This window comes from Branchiostoma lanceolatum, chromosome 1 (assembly GCF_035083965.1).
Source record: "Branchiostoma lanceolatum isolate klBraLanc5 chromosome 1, klBraLanc5.hap2, whole genome shotgun sequence".
Taxonomy (NCBI): domain Eukaryota; kingdom Metazoa; phylum Chordata; class Leptocardii; order Amphioxiformes; family Branchiostomatidae; genus Branchiostoma; species Branchiostoma lanceolatum.
In genome coordinates this window covers 12909033-12929793 of record NC_089722.1, presented here as the reverse complement: position 1 = coordinate 12929793, position 20761 = coordinate 12909033, and the positions used below count along the sequence as shown (strand labels likewise).

Below are 20761 nucleotides of genomic sequence, written 5' to 3'. Positions count from 1 at the left end.
TCGTTAATTTTACTACATATTTGTAATTTTGCCCACTCTTAAAAATTTGGCATCTCGTTTTTTTTCCTCCTTTACTTTTTTTTTCATTAGTGGTATTCTTTTTCCACCAAATTAGCATTGCCCCTGAGCATTGCCTAAGCACTGCTTTTTGGGAAGGCACTGGGGAACAATACAGTTCATGTTAAAACGCTGACAGATACATACATATCATGTCATACATAATTATGCATCAAATCCAAACCCGGTGACGTTAGGCCCTTACCTGCCAGCACACCTGAGTGGACCGGAAGTTGCGTCACCCGATGACATCACGTCTTACCTGTGCGCACACCTGAGCGGACCGGAAGTTGCGTGTGCAGAAAGTCTCGTACTCCGCGGCCACTTCCTCTCCGGGACCCAGCAGACCTCCGGTTGGTGAGATTCTCGTGCAAGCGATCGTCCGATTTTTCCTCACGTTTTCCCGTAAGTATTCCTCGTAGGGTGTTCAGAGTCGTTAAATCTTGAGCCAGAATGGTCTACGGTTGATTTTGGGGTAGCATTTCTCGTTAGAAAGTGTGTGGAAGTTTGTGTCTGCCGGTGTGGTTCTGGCGGGCCACCCCTCCCCCTGCCAAAGTTCGGCACGTTGCCCTGGAGGGCGCTATTTCGCTACAGGCCGTCCAGAATCCGGTAAAACCGGTCTTAAAGCCCAGTTTGTCAGCGAGGGTTGACATTTTGTCGGTTTTAGGAAGGTTTTTGGTGATTTTGTGATCGCTGGGCCGTTTTTTCAGCCCACACCGTGACCCCACCCTAAGCACGCGGGCTTCCAGCTCAGATAACAGAGGAACGCAGAGAAAACAGGTACTTGAACTCCAAATATGCCGACTTTCAACTTTCCCCTCCAGTTGATAACCGCTAAATATTTTTATTCCGCCTTGAACACATTTATCTGGCTTTAGGAACTTGATTTTGATCCATTTTTGCTCTGCTCGGACGCTAGAAGGAGGGTTTGGGGTTGAAAGGTGGGGAGGGGGGCACTGCTATGTAGAGAACAGGAAGAACAAGCACATTATGCAGAAGCGGTGAGACGGATCTAGAACCGGAAACGTGCAGAATTCTGAAATTTTCCTTGTAAAAGGAGACATGATGATAACCTGTGTACAAACTGTTGGATAAATAAGCCCGGAGATGCATGGAAGTTACCAAGATACCTTGATTTTTGAAGGAACAATTTGACAGATTTGAGCAGGAAGTGGTAGAATCTTGCTCGTAAATATTTTATCAATTCTTATTAAGTTATGGTGCAAACCTGTAGGCTATAGAAGAGGAACAGTAGAAGAGGAACAACGATAGTTAAGGATTTTTCTTTAAAAAACGTTGCTTAAACTACTATTTTTTCTAACCAGGCCACAGTCTGACATGAGTCTGCTGTGAACATTGAACAGGAAATGGTGTAAATTTTGACAGTAATTGTGACAAATCATGCTGTAATTTTTTAACCTCGTCTGTACCTCAGCTCAACATTCTTTCAACATGCTCTATGGTCCTTTCTGCAAGTAGCATTTGCCATATTATAGTCGTGAACTGATTTCTAGCCCAAGGAACACGTAGTTGATTTTTGGAATGACATCATCACAAATATTGATTTTAACCCATTTCTAGCGGGAAACCTGTCACTCTTCTAGTCCATGATTGAGGCTTTTACAAAGCTACTAGAAACTAAGAAAATATCTTGTAATCATCATGAAAAATTTAGCATGCTAAAACATCCTACACAAAATGAGTAATTGCTTTTTTTCAGTATCACTATCAGATTTGGCATCTCTAGAGGATCATATGTCTTCTAAAAAATCAAATTTGTGTGGAGATATTTGCATGCAGAATTTCCAGTGTAACATTTCCCTCTATGGAACATGTTTTGCATGTCCTATATTGATATTTTCATGATATTGGATTTTGGTGAAATTCTCTCCAATTTTTCATGCAGAAAGAGATATTTGCTTTATTATGCATGCAAATGAACACTAGAAAGGCAACATTTGCGAGCAAATACAGCATGTTTAGCCATACTCCTCGCCATGCAAAAAATGGACTCTCCCAAAATAACAATGGACCATTCTAAAATACTTGCACTAAAAAAATGAATCACCCCAGTCCAAAATTGAGTCTTCCAGTAGCACCTCAACACAATATGGACCAGTCCACAACCATATCCACTAATTGATTAACAAATACACTTCTGCTAAAAAATGGACTTTTTCATAATCATTCCAGCTCAAAATTGAAAAATAATTAAAGAATCCTCCCCTTGCAAGAATGGGATATTCCGTGCCATTTCCATGTAAACCAGTCGAAAAATATCCGCTGAAATTACACTCTTGCGCATAATCAACCCAGTTCAAAATTGAATTAAAAAAGATCAACCCCAGGGAAGAATGAAGTTTTCCATAGTATACATATGAAGATTTGACAGGAGACGAAGGAAATGACCAAAAACAACATATTTGAGTCAATTCAAAGTCACCGAGAGGGTTTTAGTATAATATTTGTAATATGTTTGAACTATTTTGATTAAAAGAATGTCTAAGTCACAATAGTTCTAAAGTGTTCAAACAATTAGCATTGAAACTTATAACATGTTTGAACTTATTTCACATACGTTGGAAACATTTCGAACGTAACTACACAAAAATCTCTTTATTTAGAACAGTTTCAAACCATCTATCCAAATGTATCAATGTTCGAACAATTTGTAACAAGAGATTTTCACAATTGCCCTCATAAACGAAGGTGCTAAGTCCTCCTGTGTGTTTCTGCCTATTTTCGGTGGCCGCGCTAGACCACCAGCGGATTTGTTTTGACGGAGCGTCACCCGCGCGCGACGATGTACACTGTTCGGCACCGCTAATATCCGGCATTTTCCCGCTCCAAAACAATCCACAAGACCCACGTTTTAGTGTTTTGCCTCTTGTGCAACACGATTCGATTTGCATTACTAACGGGACGAAAATGATAGAAAAAATTCACCCCGTCCCGGCGTCCGTCCCAAAAACATGAACGACATGAAAATATATTTTCTTACAGATTCAATCACGAAAATCAACAGCATGGGATTCCAAATTTTCGCAACGGCCGACCATTTATCATGGCTGAACTTCCTTCCAAGGCGTGCGATAGATAAACATTCCCGGCACATAATAGTCACTAGTACCAGACTAATGCAAGCTCATGATGATAATAGGGAGAAAGTTTGTCAGTGAAGTTTGGCCACCAGAGGGTACATTCATTTAACGTTACAAGCTAGCGCAAAGGGGCGAATCATTGACCTTACCGGGGACTGACTCTACTGGCCTAATCATTCCTTTTTTGCCGAATTCTACGATCCATACGCCCGTACGTAGGACATGTAGGAAGGCCTGGTGGTGGACGCTACACATCACGGGAGACGCGTGTTGGTCCGAGACAGACAGCGGCGTGCTTTCGATCGCGTAGCGGCGACGCACCACTGCGACAACGTGCCGGACCAAATGTATGAAGTCGGCGGCAGAGAGAGATCATCAATCAATTTTGACAGGAGTGTCGCGCCAGTCTGAGGAGAAACGATCTCCCGTGTTGTGTTGAAGAATTTGGAGTTTGAAAATATCTGGAATAACTAATGCTAGAATAAACATTCACAAAATCATTGATTTAACTTGTTTTCTGTTATAAAATTTCCTAAACTGCAATTTAACCACTGAGTTTAAGGGAACATGGTGTTTTCCCGATAATCACGTTAAATGTTTATGTCCGGTCTTTCCTCCTCGTAAGCAAACTTCTAGCTTGGCCAGGTGCAAGGCACTCGGGGTCAACGACCTGTAGGTCATATGTAGTATTGAAAGTGACAGAAGTGGCAAATATTGTCAAGAAAGCCCAAAATAAATCGTTTTGAATATATGTATGCCAAAAATGGGAATGTAGTCCTTTAAATATTTGTTTAAGCCACATATACAGCAAATTTCAGGTCATTCGGTTGAAATACCAGGGCGCAGGAGGCCAAGATATGCTAAAAATAGCTTAAAAACCTCGATAAAATCACTTTCAAGGTCAATATCAAAACAAGGAAAAGAACGCACATTGGTTTTTGCCTACATTACCTCTGTACCAAATTTCAGGTCATTTGGTCAAAAAATGACAGAGATGAATCGATTTGAAGATTTGACAGGAGAAGAAGAAGAAGAAGAAGAAGAAGAAGAAGAAACATGAGAGAAAACAATATGTTTAGCCATACTTATGGCTAAACATAACAACATTATCCTAAGTACATGTATGTTTTAGAACTTTGAACCTGAATTCACAGTGACAGTTGGTTCTCACCCGTGTGTTTACTTAGTAGGGTGTACAATTTATCTGCGGTCATATTTTGTACTGAAATTACATGTACTTCATGTGGCATACAATACAGAAGTCAGATACGAACCATAAGATCAGAAGGTCGGTGGCTCTAATCTTGGCATGCAATTAGTGTTCTGAATGCTGATTTATTATAGCTGGAAGGGGTTAAAGTCCTTCAGAGGGACATAAAGCTATTTTGTCCTGTTTTTTTTTTTAAATACCAAAGCCAAACCCTCCCTTAAAGGGGCATATTGTGACATGAGCATAAAACAAAATTCTTTGTTTTTGGTTATTTTTCTACATCATTAGTTGAATCTACCTTATTACACTGCACAGCAATATTCATCACGTATGGATGCGACTTTGTAGTATCGTGCGGACGTCTTTAAAAAATTGTATACGCAATCCCCACCACCACTTGACTTGTCCGCCATTTTGTCGAACCATCGCCGAACACGCGATCGAACGTGCGACGTTCTGAAGTTTGATCACTTGTGGTGATTTTCCTATGACGCTCGATCTCCGACCGTAACGGTCGATTCGATTATTTCTTAGCGTTCTACGCTGGCTTATTTGCATATTAACTTGTGGGACGCAAGTTAATATGTAAATGAACCAGATTTTACACGTTTTGCGTTTTTCGTCGTTTATTAATGGTGAAAATGTGACAAAATGACGGGAATATGTTGGAAATAAGTAACAAATAAGTTACAAATGTGAATCTTAGTGTAGATCTTTCAAATTCTTACTATTTGTAGTTTTTGCCCACCAGATTCTACAATATGCCCCATTAAGCATGCTAACACACTGTCCGTAACACTGTAATCATAACACGTCACCACCATGCAACTTCTCAAGGTTTTTCATGGAAATTTACTGTAAAATACAAGTACTCAATAAATCAAAAATTTGTAGAGGAAAGAAAAAATTCTTTGCCTGAGTGAAAATTAGTACTGTAGTTTAAAGACTGTCTCTATGATGTCACAAGACATGAATGCAGTCTGAGCTTTCTGGTAAGGAGACAAGGCTTCTATTCATTCAGGTGTTGGTAGTCATGGTGTGTCAGCTGAAACAAGAGACAACACGTCCCCAGGATAAGACTCCCCTCTCTTTACAACTGTGTGGATTTTACACAGGTATTTTTGACTGCAGAAAATTTTATAGAGACAATGTGAAGCGACAGCTATTGTAACTGCCTTTTAAGTTTGCGGGGATGTAATTTCGCTGTAAGTAGAAAAAGTAAGTGTTCGCGGTGGTTTTCAGTTCACGATAGTGCTATAGTCGCATACTGTTCAGTACTCGAAACAAAAATTTTTACGGTGGTTTGCGGTCACTGAAAAAAAACCAAACATAAAATTAAAAACAGCGAAAATTTCAAGAATTACAGTATTCATTTGTTTCAATCTTTTTTACATAAACTGTTCCAATATTGACATTAAAGGCTGTTTCTTTGCATCGGACAAATAGTTTTACTACATTCTTGAGGTGTATAAATCAGATATACTGACAAACAAAATCTTTTACAATCATTCTTTTATGGCTGGGCCGTTTGAAACGACATGATCTTGATATCTGGCCCAAGAGTCAAAATGTTTGAAAAGCTTTGCTTATACGACATAGGTTTGATCTTTTTTAGGAAGTTGTGCCTTGTGCAGTAACAATCTAGTACAATTTTAAAATGTCATAAACAATGTTTGTATAACAAACAATAAAATGGATAATGAGTGGGTGTGAGTTATCTATTGAAAGGAGGTGAGCAGGTTTCATTATGGTAAGGTCCTTGGGTATGTATGTGTTTGTGCATGGTGTCCACTGGTAATGAAGTGCAGCGTTCGAAATACCCGTCTGCAATCTGCAAAATGCATAAAGATTTTCAAGATTGCAGAAGAAAAATTAAACAATCTGCAATTTTGCAGAAGAAAAAAATCAGACTCGGGATTCAATGTCTCTCAATTCAGGAGATTATAATTTATATAGACTTACTAGTAAGCAAACTAGCGGCGCTGCAGATATAAACTGAAACCCACACCGCCGCGCAAGATGGCGGCGTTTCGGTGCGTTCCGACTGCCTGGTGCTACTTGAGGTCAGTTTTTTCGGGGGGTTTCGACCCTTTCCGTGGTAACTTCGGAGACGAATCATGTGAGAAAATGTCAATTTCGTGCATTTCCGTCAACCCTCGCTAATCTCCGCGGTCACGATCTCGAGGTCGGCAAAAGTCGGGAAAACAATTCCCGGATGTTTCTAGCATGTCGCAAGCATGCAATTTCTTCGGGGCCTGATCATGAACTCGGGGCATGGGCGCGATGACAGAAGGAACGAAACGGTGGCTGCTACATTAGTCCGTGGTCCTTCAAGCCCAGATGGCAGCGATGAAGTTGAGAACTACTCAGATAGATCTAGAGCACCGCCTTACGTGGAGAAGGCTGGACATTTCCTCCTGTGCCGAGACAGTGGGGAGGGGGGCGCCCACGTGAAAAACAATAACATCCCCGGGCCGTCTTGAGGGCCGATTGTTCGAACTCGGAGTCCGATGTTTAAAACCGATAGCAATTTTTCAAATTTATAAAAAATAAAATTAGGCAGAGGGCAAGGTTTGCGTGAGGTTTCTTTATTTTGAATTTTTCATTATTTTCTCGATTTTTTTCAAATCTTGTAATTTTTTCCGTGGGCCGTGGCTGTGATTTTTGTTACCACGGGTCGTGCGATCTAACATTACGCATCAGAGCACGTATTCCTTGCAGGGATATAATGTTCTTTTTCCCTTTTTCAGGCAGGTTGTTGAATTTTTCAAAATTTTAATACACATACTTAAATTATAAACAAATATTTGATTTGATTAATATTGAATAGATACGCTTTTGCTGTTGCAATTTTCGCTATTCATTTGAATATTTTTCACGCACATGTATGTTATTCCTGTTTCAAATTTTGCTAGTAAAATTTAAAGATAGAGTGAGAATAAAGAATAACAGCAATGTTGCAAAGCTAGATATGATGTAAATATAAGTATATATAGGCATTTTCAAGTTGAGGAGGTGTCTTGTGTATTTGCAGAAAATATTTTCAAATTGCAGAAAAAATTTTTGACATTCTGCAATATTGCAGAACACTGAAAAAAAGTATTTCTACCACTGAAGTGTGTTCAACTCCCATACTCTTTGTACTAAGCAGAGAAAGCAGCATTTTCATGTGTTTGGTATGACCCAGCCAGCGTTTGACCCCCAACACTAGCAAGGCAAACAGTCTACCAGTATCCCTAGGCCATTGCACCGGTGTCCTGTAACTTACTCTCCTGTAAGGGAATGCTCACACAGTAAACTAACATTGGTGCCTGTAACCCACAGATTGAATCTTGATAGCAGATTGCAGTAAACAACATGAGATGGCAGGTGTCTGTAGACACTAAACTTCTATAGAACTTGTCGTGCATGTGTATTAGTTCCTTCCCACACCTTAGTATATTGAATCAGTGCCCATTTCCTTTTCTATAGGCCTTGGGCCACACAGTACTAGTACTAGGGGCTAAGTGCAAAGCAGAGAAAGCAGTATGTACATGTATCATTTTTCATGTCTTCGGTATGACATGGCCGGGGTTTGAACAAGGCGAACACTCTACCCTTTAGGCCATTGCACTGGTGTGAGTCTAAGTGTGTGCGCACACAGTAAACTAACGCTGGTGTCTGTTATCCACAGGTTGATAGCAGATTCCAGTAAACAACATGAGCTGGCAGGCATATGTAGACACTAACATGGTGGGGACTGGCCATGTCAGCAAGGGGGCCATCCTGGGCTTGGATGGCACAGTCTGGGCCAAAAGTCCTGATTTCAATGTAAGTATTTACAAGCCCCACTCTGCTGTAAAAGAAAATGAAATGGATCAAACTGTAAACTGTTACGAATCATGATCATCCTAATTCTTTATTTTACTATTATTAGCATCTCAAATATGTGTATGTGTGCGTTTGCATTATTGCATGTCTGATGTGTGAATACTCGAAGTGTGTTGAAATATGTGCACATGTTTGGATGCATGCATCAGTTTTGTACCAGATAATATGTTACTAACATAACATATCTGTTAGATGTTTCTTGTATTGATGACATGCTCTTTCTAATATTTCCCTGTCTGTAGATATCTGCACCAGAAGCACAACACATTGCGCAAAACATCTCTAATCCAGGGGCTCTACAGGGAAGTAAGTATGGTCGTCTTGCGGTTATGGTTATATGTAACATATACATACTAGTTCTACCAGACGGAATGTGTCATGTGGCATAACGGTAGGGTATTTGGCCCAGAGGTCCCAGGTTCAAATCCCGACAATGGCGCTGGCGTTGTGCCCTTGGAAAATTCATTGCAAGACATAACAGGTACAATGTACGTCAAATTGTACAAACATGGAACTATTGGTAATATCTGACAATTTTGAAGAACTAATCTACTTTATGAATAACAATAAAGACAATCTAACCATGCATGCCAATAGTGAATACTTAAACTGAGGAATGTATCATATTGTCTTGTTTTTGCAGTTGAGTTGTATATAAACTGGCCTACATAGGTAGATATATGAACAGGGCATGATGGTAACAAATTGACTTAATGTGGGCAGTGGTAATATTGTATCAGTTTTACATGCAATAAATAGACTTAAAAATTTTGTTTGTCTTTATCATACGTTAGACAATCTATTATGAAGGTTCGGGGTTAGAGTTTAAATCTGATCAGGTGTACTTAGATGTTTAGTCTTCTGATAATGCTATAAAAGTTGCTATGTCAGGCTGAGTATGTACATTTTGTATGTACGGCAAAAGCAGTTACATGTACATACAAACTATAATATTGCAAGTTAATTTTTCAAATTGCAAGTAAAATTTTTGCCTACTTGCAATTTTGTAAGTAACCAGGGTGCGAAATACTTTTTTGAGCCAGGTTGCCCGGTGGGCAACCTGTGGCAAAAGCTAGGTTGCACATCAAAATTTCAGGTTGCCCCACCTACATTCACCATTTGCTGTGACATTAAAAATGACATCTTTCGGGAGTGATATATTGGGATTTTCGAAAAAATTGGGCATAGGTTCCCTGGCTGGCCCCTATCCGGGGGCCACGGTGCCTCAAGTTCAACAAGTTGAAAAATACACAATGGTATTTTTTACTTGGAACAAGGCAAGTAATGATTAACATAACCTTGAATGATAAGTAAATAGATACCTCTAAAACTTATCTATTCGCTAACATCCTGGAAAGTGATTTGAAAAAAATATTCATGCAAACTTATATACTGTCAGTAGTAAACACCAAAACAGTATAGTATTTCAAATCAGTTTTGTATATTTTTTTTTTTACAACAACAACAAGAACAATAAAGAAAAATTACTTAATTTTGCCTCTACAAATAAACTAGTAACTGTGTTGGAATCATTATCAAACTTTAAGGAACCTGCAGTGTCAAACTCATCTACATGCCAGAGTAGTGTCCTCATTCACATGAGACAGTACCTCATTTGTATGAAAGAGTACCCTATTTGCATGTTTGGGAGACTTGATGGGTACACCTCATGCCACAGTACCTAATTTACATGAGAGTACCTCATTTGCATGAAAGAGTAGGTCATTTGCATGTTGAGGAGACTTGAGGGGTACACCACATGGTGACCATGTTGATTTGCCGACACTGCCGACGGCAGTTTATTTGCCTTTTTCCAGCGCTGATTTCAGGATCTATGAACAGGTTTGGATGGTTTAGAACAAAAAGGTGTTGATTTCTGTGTTTCAATTGAAAATTTACCGAATTTTATGAAAGTGACACTGTTTTTGTGAGCTTACTCGGCTCAAATTGGGTTCTCAGGCTTCATAATCTTGGGTTGCGCACTGCGCTAGCTGCGTGTGGAAATTAGTTGCGCCAAGCAAAATGTGCTTGCGCGGCGCAAGTGCGAAACCGGGTATTTCGCACCCTGGTAACCCCCAAAAAGTATTTCAAGCCCTGGCAATGTCACCTTTAGTGAAAGGTGTAATAAACCATGCATGAATTATGTAAATGTGGAAGTGTTTTGCATGATTTAGAATTAGATATTTCATGGAGGTATGAGGTGTTGATTTTGTTTTCAGGCGGTGCGAGGGTAGAGGAGGAGAAACATTTCTGTGTCCGGGCAGATGGATCCTTCGCCTACACGAAAAAGGGGGATTCCGGCATGTGCATCGTAAAATGTAAACAATGTAAGTAGTCATTTCGTTTTCTTATAAGGATGTTGTTTGTCTGATTTCAAAGAAGAGGGGAAAAAAAGTACTGCAGACCTGAAAGGTCAACATCAAAACAGTGGAAGCCTGTTCCAGCCATAGAGTTCTTCCTACAAAGCCAACTTCTTAGTTTAAAAGAGATCATTATATAATTATCAGTCCCTTCTTTTTCTCTGCTTACTTTGCTACTGATAGGTGCAAATAATGGAAAGCATTGACCAAAGGCTAATTGCAAATAACATACATACATAGACACAATAGTGGAAAACTGATATTATGAGACCAATAGACAATACTTGAGAAGCTGGTATGTTATGTGGTTATTCCACTCATTTCCAGGTGACTATATAGATGAATGTAGAAAGTTTCGGGTTATGTTACAGGGGGAAAAGCCAGTTTTCTCCATGACTTTTTAATGCCACCAGGAGCGGACAGGACTTGTTCCTGAAACTTCAGCTGAACACTTCTGCGGGACAAGGAGACGTCAGGCATTATTTCTCGTCTTTTTAAAGTTTTGAGCAGTTTTGACAGTTTGAAGTTGTTCAACTACTTCTGCTGCAGCTTTTCCACCCATTCACTCACTCACTCACTCACTCACATGAAGTTGTCATACCAATGCAAGGCTTGATTGAGAAGTTATATCAGGCCTAGAAGAGTTGTGTTTTCGATTACAGCCGCAGTGATCCAACCAATACAGTTAACCAATGTAAAAATGAAATACATCATGGACACTGTTTTTTTTTAACATCATACTGTAATTATACAGATATACATTGTACAAGTAAAAGTATATCAATAAACAGAAAAGCGCAATATTTACCGGTACACGTTTTTACGTCAACTGTTCAAAGCTTTAATCTGCTATGTAACAAAATTTGAAGGACTACGTGGAATTCTGTTTTCATCACTTAGATGTTCAGACCAAAAAAAGGCTTGGGTCAGCAGGTTTCTGGTAGGGTCGGTCGGAACACTATTTTTTTCATAGGTCTCACAGTTTTAACTAATTTCTAACTAGTTTGTTACAGCAATGTGTCTAGAGTTCTGTTGCAGCTGTGTACCTATGTGACTAAATAGTTGCATCTGTTTTTAACTTGTTCAACTTGTTGTATTGTATATTTTCTTCTAGTCCCTTTTGGGTATTACTGTGCAGGGCTCGAAATTCATTTTTGGAAATAGGTGCACTGGTGCACCCAACCAAAAAAATTAAGTGCACATAATGAATTTTGAGTGCACCACATACATGTAAAATAAAGTTGAATGTCAGCAAAGCATAATTTCAAAGTTTACGCTACTGCCTCTTAAGAACTTCAATCTGTAATTCTAAGTAATACATATATATATAGAATAAAATAAAACAAATGATTGTATTGCTTTTTCTGATACTTACATTTCAATAAATTCTGTATACTAGTGTAAATACTACTTTTACCCTATGGCCTACAAAATATCTTGGTGCACTGGTGCACCCACAGGAAAAAATCAGGTGCACAGCTCCAATTTTGGGTGCACAAGGGTGCACATGCACCCACTATTTCGAGCCCTGCTGTGTGATGGTACTCAAATAATTGACACATTTTATGAATACATGCGTGTCATAGAAACAAAGTTGAACTTCAGCTTACTTTTCGATGCAGAGAATTGAGTTTTATGTTATCTTTATTCACCAGCACAAAGCTAACAACTCCTTTGACATGGCTTATGTTTAGCTCAATGTTTTCTTCAGTTAGTGTTTAGGTGGCCATTCTGTATTGCAGTTACTCCCATACAGCCACGGTGTTTTCACTTTTTCAGTGGTCTTATGTACAACATATGCTTAACATTACATGTTTATTCATTATGTAATACATTTCAATACAAGTCTTGGGGGGGGAGAGAAACTAATTATACAGTGCAAAAGAGGCACCTACATTTTATAACCTATCATTCTATTCAGAAACCACCTTTTCTGAGCATTGGTTTCCGGTTTCTGTTCCGAGTTCTTTGTTGTTGAGTATGTTTGATAATTATTGCTGTCCAATCAGGGCTGTCTCCAGGACTCTTCCTGGGACGACCAAAAATTTCATCCCATCCATCCAAAAAACTGAACTTCATGGCATGAATCTGATTACAATGTATTTTTAAGCTTATGAAAATGTATTTTTGTAAGCGTAAAATGACAAATACAGCAACAAAAATCAGCAACTTGAGTTCCCATACAATGAGTTGGAGGCGAAGAATTTAAAGCTGGAGACAGCCCTGTCGCCTGTGTCCAATTGAAAATTGACTTGGTCGTATATTGTCTCCTATTGTATTCCTTCCTGTAGGTATCCTCGTCGGCTTGTATAACCCTCCTGTCCAGCCAGGTCTGTGCAACATCGCTGTTGAAAAACTGGGAGATTACCTGAAGGATTGTGGCTACTGAGGCGGCAAACCTGGACGTCTCTAACAGTGCACAGAACCCAGCAGCAACTACATCCGTCATCCGGGAGATGCCTAGGATTAAAGCTCCCACTTCAAGAATAACTCTCTAACATTGCGACGTCATGGATGGAAACAGGACATGTAGAAATATCCCATTCCTTTTCAATCTCGATTTCTGAAGTCAGGAATACCCAAAAGAGCTGCCCCTCAAGGCATGCGACTTTTTCCCTGTTTCTGATTCTCAGTTAGATTCTGGTGGACGTGAAACACATGTTTCATCTGTAGTGTCTGTTGTTTCCTAGTGCCACTGTTCTGCATGTTCCTGTCACATACATGACTTCTCGATGTTACGGCGTTGTCAAAATCTTTGCAATCCAACATCTTACTTGTTGGGCAAAACAAAAGACCCATTCAAACCGCTTTCAGTTAAACTCCATGCAAACAACATTTTGCCAAGTTACTGCTAGTTCATTTGTTTTTGTGTGCTAAAGGAAAGTCTTACTGCTAACAGATTTCTTAGACAACCAGCTCCAATTTGCCAAGGTTAGTTAGTATAGCAAAACAATGTCAAGTTTGCTAAATGGTTCGTGAGTGTGCTAGGTTGTTCTGGGCATTCTAGGTTGTCCATGGCCAAGCTAGATAGCCCAAGGCCAAGATAGATTGTCTATGACCAAGCTAGATTGCCCAAGGCCAAGATAGATTGTCTATGACCAAGCTAGATTGCCCATGGCCTAGCTAGATTGTCCATGTCCAAGCTAGATTGTCCATGGCCAAGCTAGACTGTTTGACCAAGCTAGATTGTCTATGGCTTAGCTAGATTGTCCATGGACAAGCTAGATATATCTATGGTCATGCTAGGTTACCTGAGCAATGCTAGATTGTGCACAGATGGGCTAGGTTGTCCATTGCCACGCTAGATTGTCTGTGGTCAACCTAGAATGGCCATTATTAATACAAGAATCTTAGTGTACTGTTTTGATATAATCCACAAGGATAAAGCATAGTAATTCCCAGGCATATATTGCCTGTGGCATATCTTACCAGCAATAGCTCCTCCAGTATCCCAGTAAATGTTGATTTAGGCGATGTACTTTGACCCATAGTTTTGTGAGATTTCCCCAGAGATGATTACCCATATATTATGCAAGTTGAAACGGACTTAATGTCATTATAGGGGGTATGCATGAAATTAATCAGCGAAAATAGTGATATAGATATAAAAGAATTCATTTGGGCAGTGCTTTGGCTTTATTTTCCTCGTGTTGCAGTTTGCTTATTTCTACCTGGTTGCTTGTTGACTTTCTGTTCGGTATCTGTTCTTTGTTCTGTTCTGGACCCTCCACACCAAACGCTTAAGTGGCAGATATTTTTTATTGAAGTTTCTGACTTCCCTGACAACTTTTCTGCTGCAAGTTTCAAGGTGTAATCTTTTCTCATAATGTTGTCAGAAAATACAATACGTAAAATGGTGGGAATGTCCTGTGCACATGAAACACCACAGTAGACTTCTAAATTTCATTCCAAAAATTTTCTTATGGTCATCGTTTTTTGTTGAACTTTGAACTATGTTTTCCTGAGATTTTGACATGCAGATATCCATGGGCCAGAGATCACCTGAGGTCATGGGTTATAATTTGGGGCCATTTGATATTAGGCAATAAAGGTCTTATGTTTGCTGGGAACAAAATTAAGCATTCTTTGTGACATAGAGGATTTGAACCTTTAGCGACCTTGAAATGTCCCAATGACGTTGAACCTAAAACCAAGGATTGGCAGGGGGAGATCATAACCTTACATTCTAAAAAAAATATATATACTTGTCTCTAAATTGGTTCCTTCATGGTTGGTTAGCTTGTAGCTAAAAGACACTTCTGAAAACCTTGAAAGTCATACACATCCTTGTAATGTGTCATTCCATGAAAAAAGGCAAGAAAGGTGTCACAACTTATAGAACATTTTTGCCTCCTACATTCCTGTTAAGTGTATCGATTAGCTCATTCCACTTTTGTGAAGATTACATCCACATTCCATGGTACATTCCACTACAAGGCTGGTTAACTGTGACTTAGTGTGTAACACGCAGCTCAATCACTGTGAGTCACTGCATGAATCCTGTACAACTGATTAATTGTGCGTTACTCCGTGTGTCACATGTACTTCAGATAATACCATCTCAATGCTTGTAACATCTCTACAGGAATATCTGTGTGCCCAAATATGTTGTAACTTTCATAAGATTTTGTTTCTTCTTCTTATGCACCTCTTTGTCTTATTCTTCTGTCTAGTGAGCACTGGTTGTCAGCTGGTAGCCAGCCCTGGACCTAGCAATGTTAACATTAAGCTGGTTTGCATAACCTAGTGAAGTTGATTATGTAGGTACGTTTGTATGTATGTATTTGCACCACTACAGCCTTAAACAGCAAACCTAATCAAGCCAGTCTAATCACGGACCAAATTGTTGCTTTAGCACAGAATCTGCTATTATATCTTGCACAGCTCCAAGCGACTGAAAGTTTTCCTTGTGGATTTTTTTGTAGTCAATTTGATCATTTCTTCGTTAGACTTCTTGTGTTGCACTGTGAGGAGGCCATAGGACAAAACCCCCAAAAAGTATTCTCAGATTGATATATGCATACACAAATGAGCTGTAGAACCTGTTCCAACATAAAACTTTTTACCTTTTGAAAGACCTGGTCGTGATTTGCATTACCCCCCTTAAAAATAAAAAGTACACAGAATCCACCAATGCAGTTTCTCCCATTGTTACTTATCTGTTTTGTCCTCCGGCCTTCCCATGAGTCTTAGCAACACCACAGGGCACATTTTGTGGACAAAAAAAGCGTAAAATGAGCTTCCAAATTTGGATGATTTTCCAGATATGCAGTGAGCTTTAGTAGACTCTTCTGCTCATTGTGTTAGGAGAAAAGAGAAGACATGACCTGGAAGACAACATGGCATTTGTAGTCATCTGTAGTATTCAAGATGATTAGGAGAAATTGGTTGTTTCTATGAAATCAACCAGCATGAGTTCACAAATAGTGATTATTCATCAGAATTAGATGACAAATATCATTGTCCATTAAACACGTAAAATTTAATTTGAGTTTACGTAAAATTTAATGTGAGTTTACCATGTAGAGTCCATTCCGAGTCACCGCGAGGGTTTTATAATAATATTTGTAATCATTTTGAAAAATTTCTATTAAAAGAATATCTGACTGACAATAGTTCTAAATTTTTCTAAAAGATCAAATACAAAAATATGAATTTATTTGAATTTAATTAGATAATTTAGAAATATTTTGAAAGTAACTGCACAAAAACCTCTTTATTTGCAATAATTTCTAAAGATCTATGTGATTATTTAACTTTTACAAATATTAACAAGAAATGGTAGAAAATGGTTAACAATGGTAGAATGGTGATTGCCCCCATAAAAGTAGGTGCTAATCTAGCCCTTCTGTCTGCCTTTGTACATCTTTAGACTTCACTGCAGGACACCGCTCGGTCCTTTGTGGAAAGCATTCTTCCCTAAACTTCGCAAGGATGTGTGAATTGCTTTCTTCCCAGCCCTCTGACCTATTTATAGAGATGTTACAAATAATGGTAGAAAATGGTAAGAAATTGTAAAAAATTGTAAATAATGGTAGAATGCTGTTACCATTATTTAGAAACCATTGTAAATATCATATTCTTCATCATGAATATTTCTAAAGTTTTAGAAAACTTAAGAAATATTTAGAAAGTTGAAATCACATTCAAAATATTTCAAAAGTATCAAATCTCTTACACAAATAATAACAATAACTTGAAAATAGTTCTAAATTATGACAATAACAACCCTCGCGGTGACTTGGAATGGACTCTAGTTTAACCAATATCTATGACTAGATGTACCGCTCATAATTTTTTTTTTTTTACCAACTGCGTCATGGCATCTTACACTCAGCAGTTGTAATAAAGTGCTTGAGCTGCGGACGAGCTGAAACCTGCTCTGCATGGTGTCTACATATCTGTGCCTTACAGACTTCTGTCAAGCCAGGGAATGGATTTCTGAAATAAAGGTGACTGACCAATACTGACCACTGTCCTGCAATTCTTCTCTTCTTTGTTGAATGCTTCTGTTAAACTTGGGGACAGGCTAGTATCTAAGAGGGGAATAATTACTGATTATTAATTTGGAATATTTTGTCTGATGGTGCAAATTATTTGGAAAATTTCATCCTGCACAAAAATTTGCCATATTTATCACCCCTTAGAGATGTTACCCTGTCCTTTAGGCCTCACAAATACAGTTTCTTGTTTAACACACTTATTGAACCTTTTGCCAGCATCAATGACAATAAGAATGAAGACATTGATACATAGCAGTTGTGAATAAAGACAGTGTAGTCTTGACTTCCCAGAAAAAAACTGCCTCAGGAAAAGGGGACGTCCATATTGCTGATTTGCAACCGGAATTGTGCTGGTAAGACAGGGGGTCCAACTACTGCGTACTTGCCTCACCCCTGTGGTGTCGCCAAAAATCTTAAATATATATTTTTGATCAGTGGATTTCGATCGACAAAGTAGTGTATCTTGAGCAAGGGCTAGTTCATGGTCAGTATAGTAACATGGTTAGTTTCGCCCAACACCATTTGACACCCAGCAATCAATAATATTCCGTGCAGTTATGATCTCGCCCGCTAGATGTCTCTGGTCTTTCCTCGGCCAAAACGGCTTGACACGTCGATGAAGGTTAGACATCCAGGTAATAAGATACACAATATAACAGTCACCGACGAAAGGTAGTGGATGCTACCTGGGACGTCTTGACAAAATCTATCTAGCAGCTTGAGTAACTGTTATCTGGTGCAAAACAGCTCAACTGTGTGGCACTATCAAATTCAGATTCGTTTCTACGTTCCTTGCTTATGATATGATTATTTCAAAACACATAAGACTTCGTTAGCGAGGGACCTATATGTCTTTAAGACAGCTGTCCAGCGTTGTCCTGTATAAGCAAAGAGGTAATCTCCTTTGCATAAGCTGTTTAAGATATGGTGATTACTGTTTGTTTTCCCAATGGAGGGTGGCGAAGCGTCTATCGGCATATATGACGTCGGCCGCGCAGGCCCAACACTAGTTGGCTAGATTTCCACACCAAGTAATCCATTCCTTGTCTGTGCGTAAAACAGCATTGCACTGCGTTGACAAGGTCACTTTACTCGTTTAGAATATAGAAATCACGAGAAAGAATCGACACGACAGGTTGTCATCCCTCAACAATTCTACACTGCCCGTTCCTTTTTAGCAAGGTTTTACAGTTGTAATATCTTAACGTCGTGAGTGACTTCGAGTGGCTAGGCTAGCGGACACGAGATCTAGAGTTCACGGGTTCGATTCCTGGCATCCCTGGCCAGACGGTGTGTCCTTTAGAAAGGCACTTAACACGACTTTCCTCACTTCGGCCAGGTGTAAAAATGGGTAACTGACTTCAGTTGGGGAGGTACAAGGCAATGGAACTGAGAGAAGGATGGGCTCTGCCTTCCAACATTGTAATCTATACACAGTGGATAACAACCCACTGCCCATACAGCCTAAACCAGACTTTGGGACTACCTTTACCTTTAGTGTATATGTCAATCAAAAGACGGTCGTGACTTTAGCCTATCGCACGTCTAGACATATGATTTAGTTAATCCGTTTACCCCTCACAAAAGGCCCGGTTGCCTTGTAATTCATGATAAAGTACTTGCCGTATTGATGCTCACTGGAGCATGGCATATCTCCACTGAGCTTAAACTGTAGGTATCACCAGCAGAAGTCGGCAGGTTGTCGCCTGCCCCTGGTGTATTCATGACCACGAAGGCATGGTGGTTCCGTGGAGACGTGGACACATTAGAGAGAGCCACACCTGGGGTTTTCTTTCACCGTTAGAGTAGAGTGGTGGGAGGAGAATGCGCCCTTATCTACCGAACCCGACCCGCCCATTGGTGTGCATACCGTAGCGTGTAAAACTGTGTAAACACCGGACACATGCAGAGTTGTAGCATGTTGGGACCTTCTCAGTCAACCTTACTACAACAACAGGACAGACAGAACGTCAAGACTAACGTAAGATTCTCACAAGTCATCAGAGGTGTAAGAAATATTTAAACTTCTTAGGGAGCTCATCTCTGAAGGAGGAGGTCTCCCATCTCGATGCCTTCTGTTCTGCCGTCTCCTCAGTCAGCCTTGCGGTAGGTTCGATGCGCCAGTAGTTTAGTTCTCGCCATCGTACATATGTTTACACCGCAACCCACCATCCCAACGCTGGACCCCTCTAGATTCAACCTGCCACATCTGAGTAGTTTTCCCTGGTGGTCAAGCTTTCATTTATACCGTGTGAGATCGTACCGTCACTGCTACAAGTGGACAGACAAGACATCGCGACATATCTAAGACTTTGTAAGTCATCAGGGATCTCTGGGAGTCAACCCATCTTCCCTGGACCGGCATTTCCGTTGGCGCAAAAGAATTTCACCTCAGCCCGTCGGGTTACAGTGCAGAACAGTCTGAGCCAGGTAGGTTGTTTGGTATTATAGTCAAACCTGGATTCAGCAACCACTCAAGAGACTGAGTAAAAATGGCTTCTGAGGACAGGTGGTTGCTCAGGGCAGGGTGGGGGTTACTATGTAAGATTGGACGGGATTGTTTTAATGTGTCTTGTGACTGGAAGTGAATGGTTGTCTGCGTCAGGTAGTTGCCATGCCAGGTTTGACTATTTTGTTTAAACTAGACTATTCTCTTAGGCTAAACAGATGGTAGCAATCAGTCACAAAAGAGTGAATGCTTTGTTGGGGGAGTTAGCTGGTCGGAGAATGTACGTCATCAAGCTACATGTCTAGTTTCTAGGTGATTTGCGGTGTTGGTATCGACATTTGAATAGACCAGAGTTTAGACGTAACCTCCATCAACAGTAATCCGCCGGGTTACATAAATTCGCCACTTTGAAAAACAGTAGTATAGGTTTGAGAGATATCTACTACAGCATCCCCAGGTATGCACAGTTTAGATATACAGGAGTGCATCAAACTGGGGGACGTTGGGTTGGGGATCTGTTTGGATGTATATTTTCAGGGTGGCGGAATTATGTACCCTGGTGGAATTATGTTAGTACTAGTAAGTAGATGTAATATCTATTATAAGTTACGTCTCATTACTACGGTCGTGTTTTCATTGTGCCATTGTTATGTACGATTGTTTATCGCGTTGCTAGAGTTCCTTTAGACCCTTTTCTGTAACCCTGCCCACCGTCCTGTCCAACTTGACATTTCCACAGGAAAGGCCGCGTTCTTTTCACCTGACGTTACACAGAGAATTGTAAAGGGCTTCCAGTGTTGACAAAATAGCAGGGAACAAAATAAGGAAAGCGGAATTCCCAGGTTGGACTGGGGCATGTTGCATACCTTTCTATTTCTGCTTCAGGCTCTTGTGCTTGGGCTTCTGCTTAACAGGGCCTCGTGTAATATCACAATAAGGGCCTGGTCGCATACGTCGTAAAATCGTGGTACGATCGCAAACTAGGCATTTTTGGGATAGCCGTTCGTGTGTCCTGCAAAATTCAGCTGTCTTAGATCCTTGTCGGCGCGGCGGTTGGTTCTGTCACAGGCTGCTTGGAAATTCTTCGGCATCAAAATCGTACGACGACCTACGACGAATGTGACGGAGTCTGGCAGAGACTCACGCTACCATTTCACCCCCCCCCCCCTCCCTTTCACACGCCGACCGTGATCGTACCGTTTACACAGCGT

General features: G+C 40.1%; 1 protein-coding gene across 2 annotated transcripts; it reads left to right on the top strand.

The window, feature by feature from the left end:
• Window positions 1–329: 329 nt before the first annotated feature.
• On the top strand, window positions 330–17068 carry LOC136435531 (profilin-1A-like). Of its 2 annotated transcripts, XM_066429124.1 has the most exons (6): window positions 359–462; window positions 768–837; window positions 8042–8178; window positions 8481–8544; window positions 10458–10565; window positions 12890–17068. In XM_066429124.1, the coding sequence occupies exons 3-6, from the start codon at window positions 8068–8070 to the stop codon at window positions 12985–12987; spliced, it is 381 nt and encodes a 126-aa protein (XP_066285221.1). In that variant the 5' UTR covers window positions 359–462; window positions 768–837; window positions 8042–8067; the 3' UTR covers window positions 12988–17068. The 2 variants fall into 2 exon arrangements, with proteins under 2 accessions (XP_066285211.1, XP_066285221.1); XM_066429114.1 differs by lacking the exon at window positions 768–837 and having other exon boundaries at window positions 330–462.
• Window positions 17069–20761: the final 3693 nt, after the last annotated feature.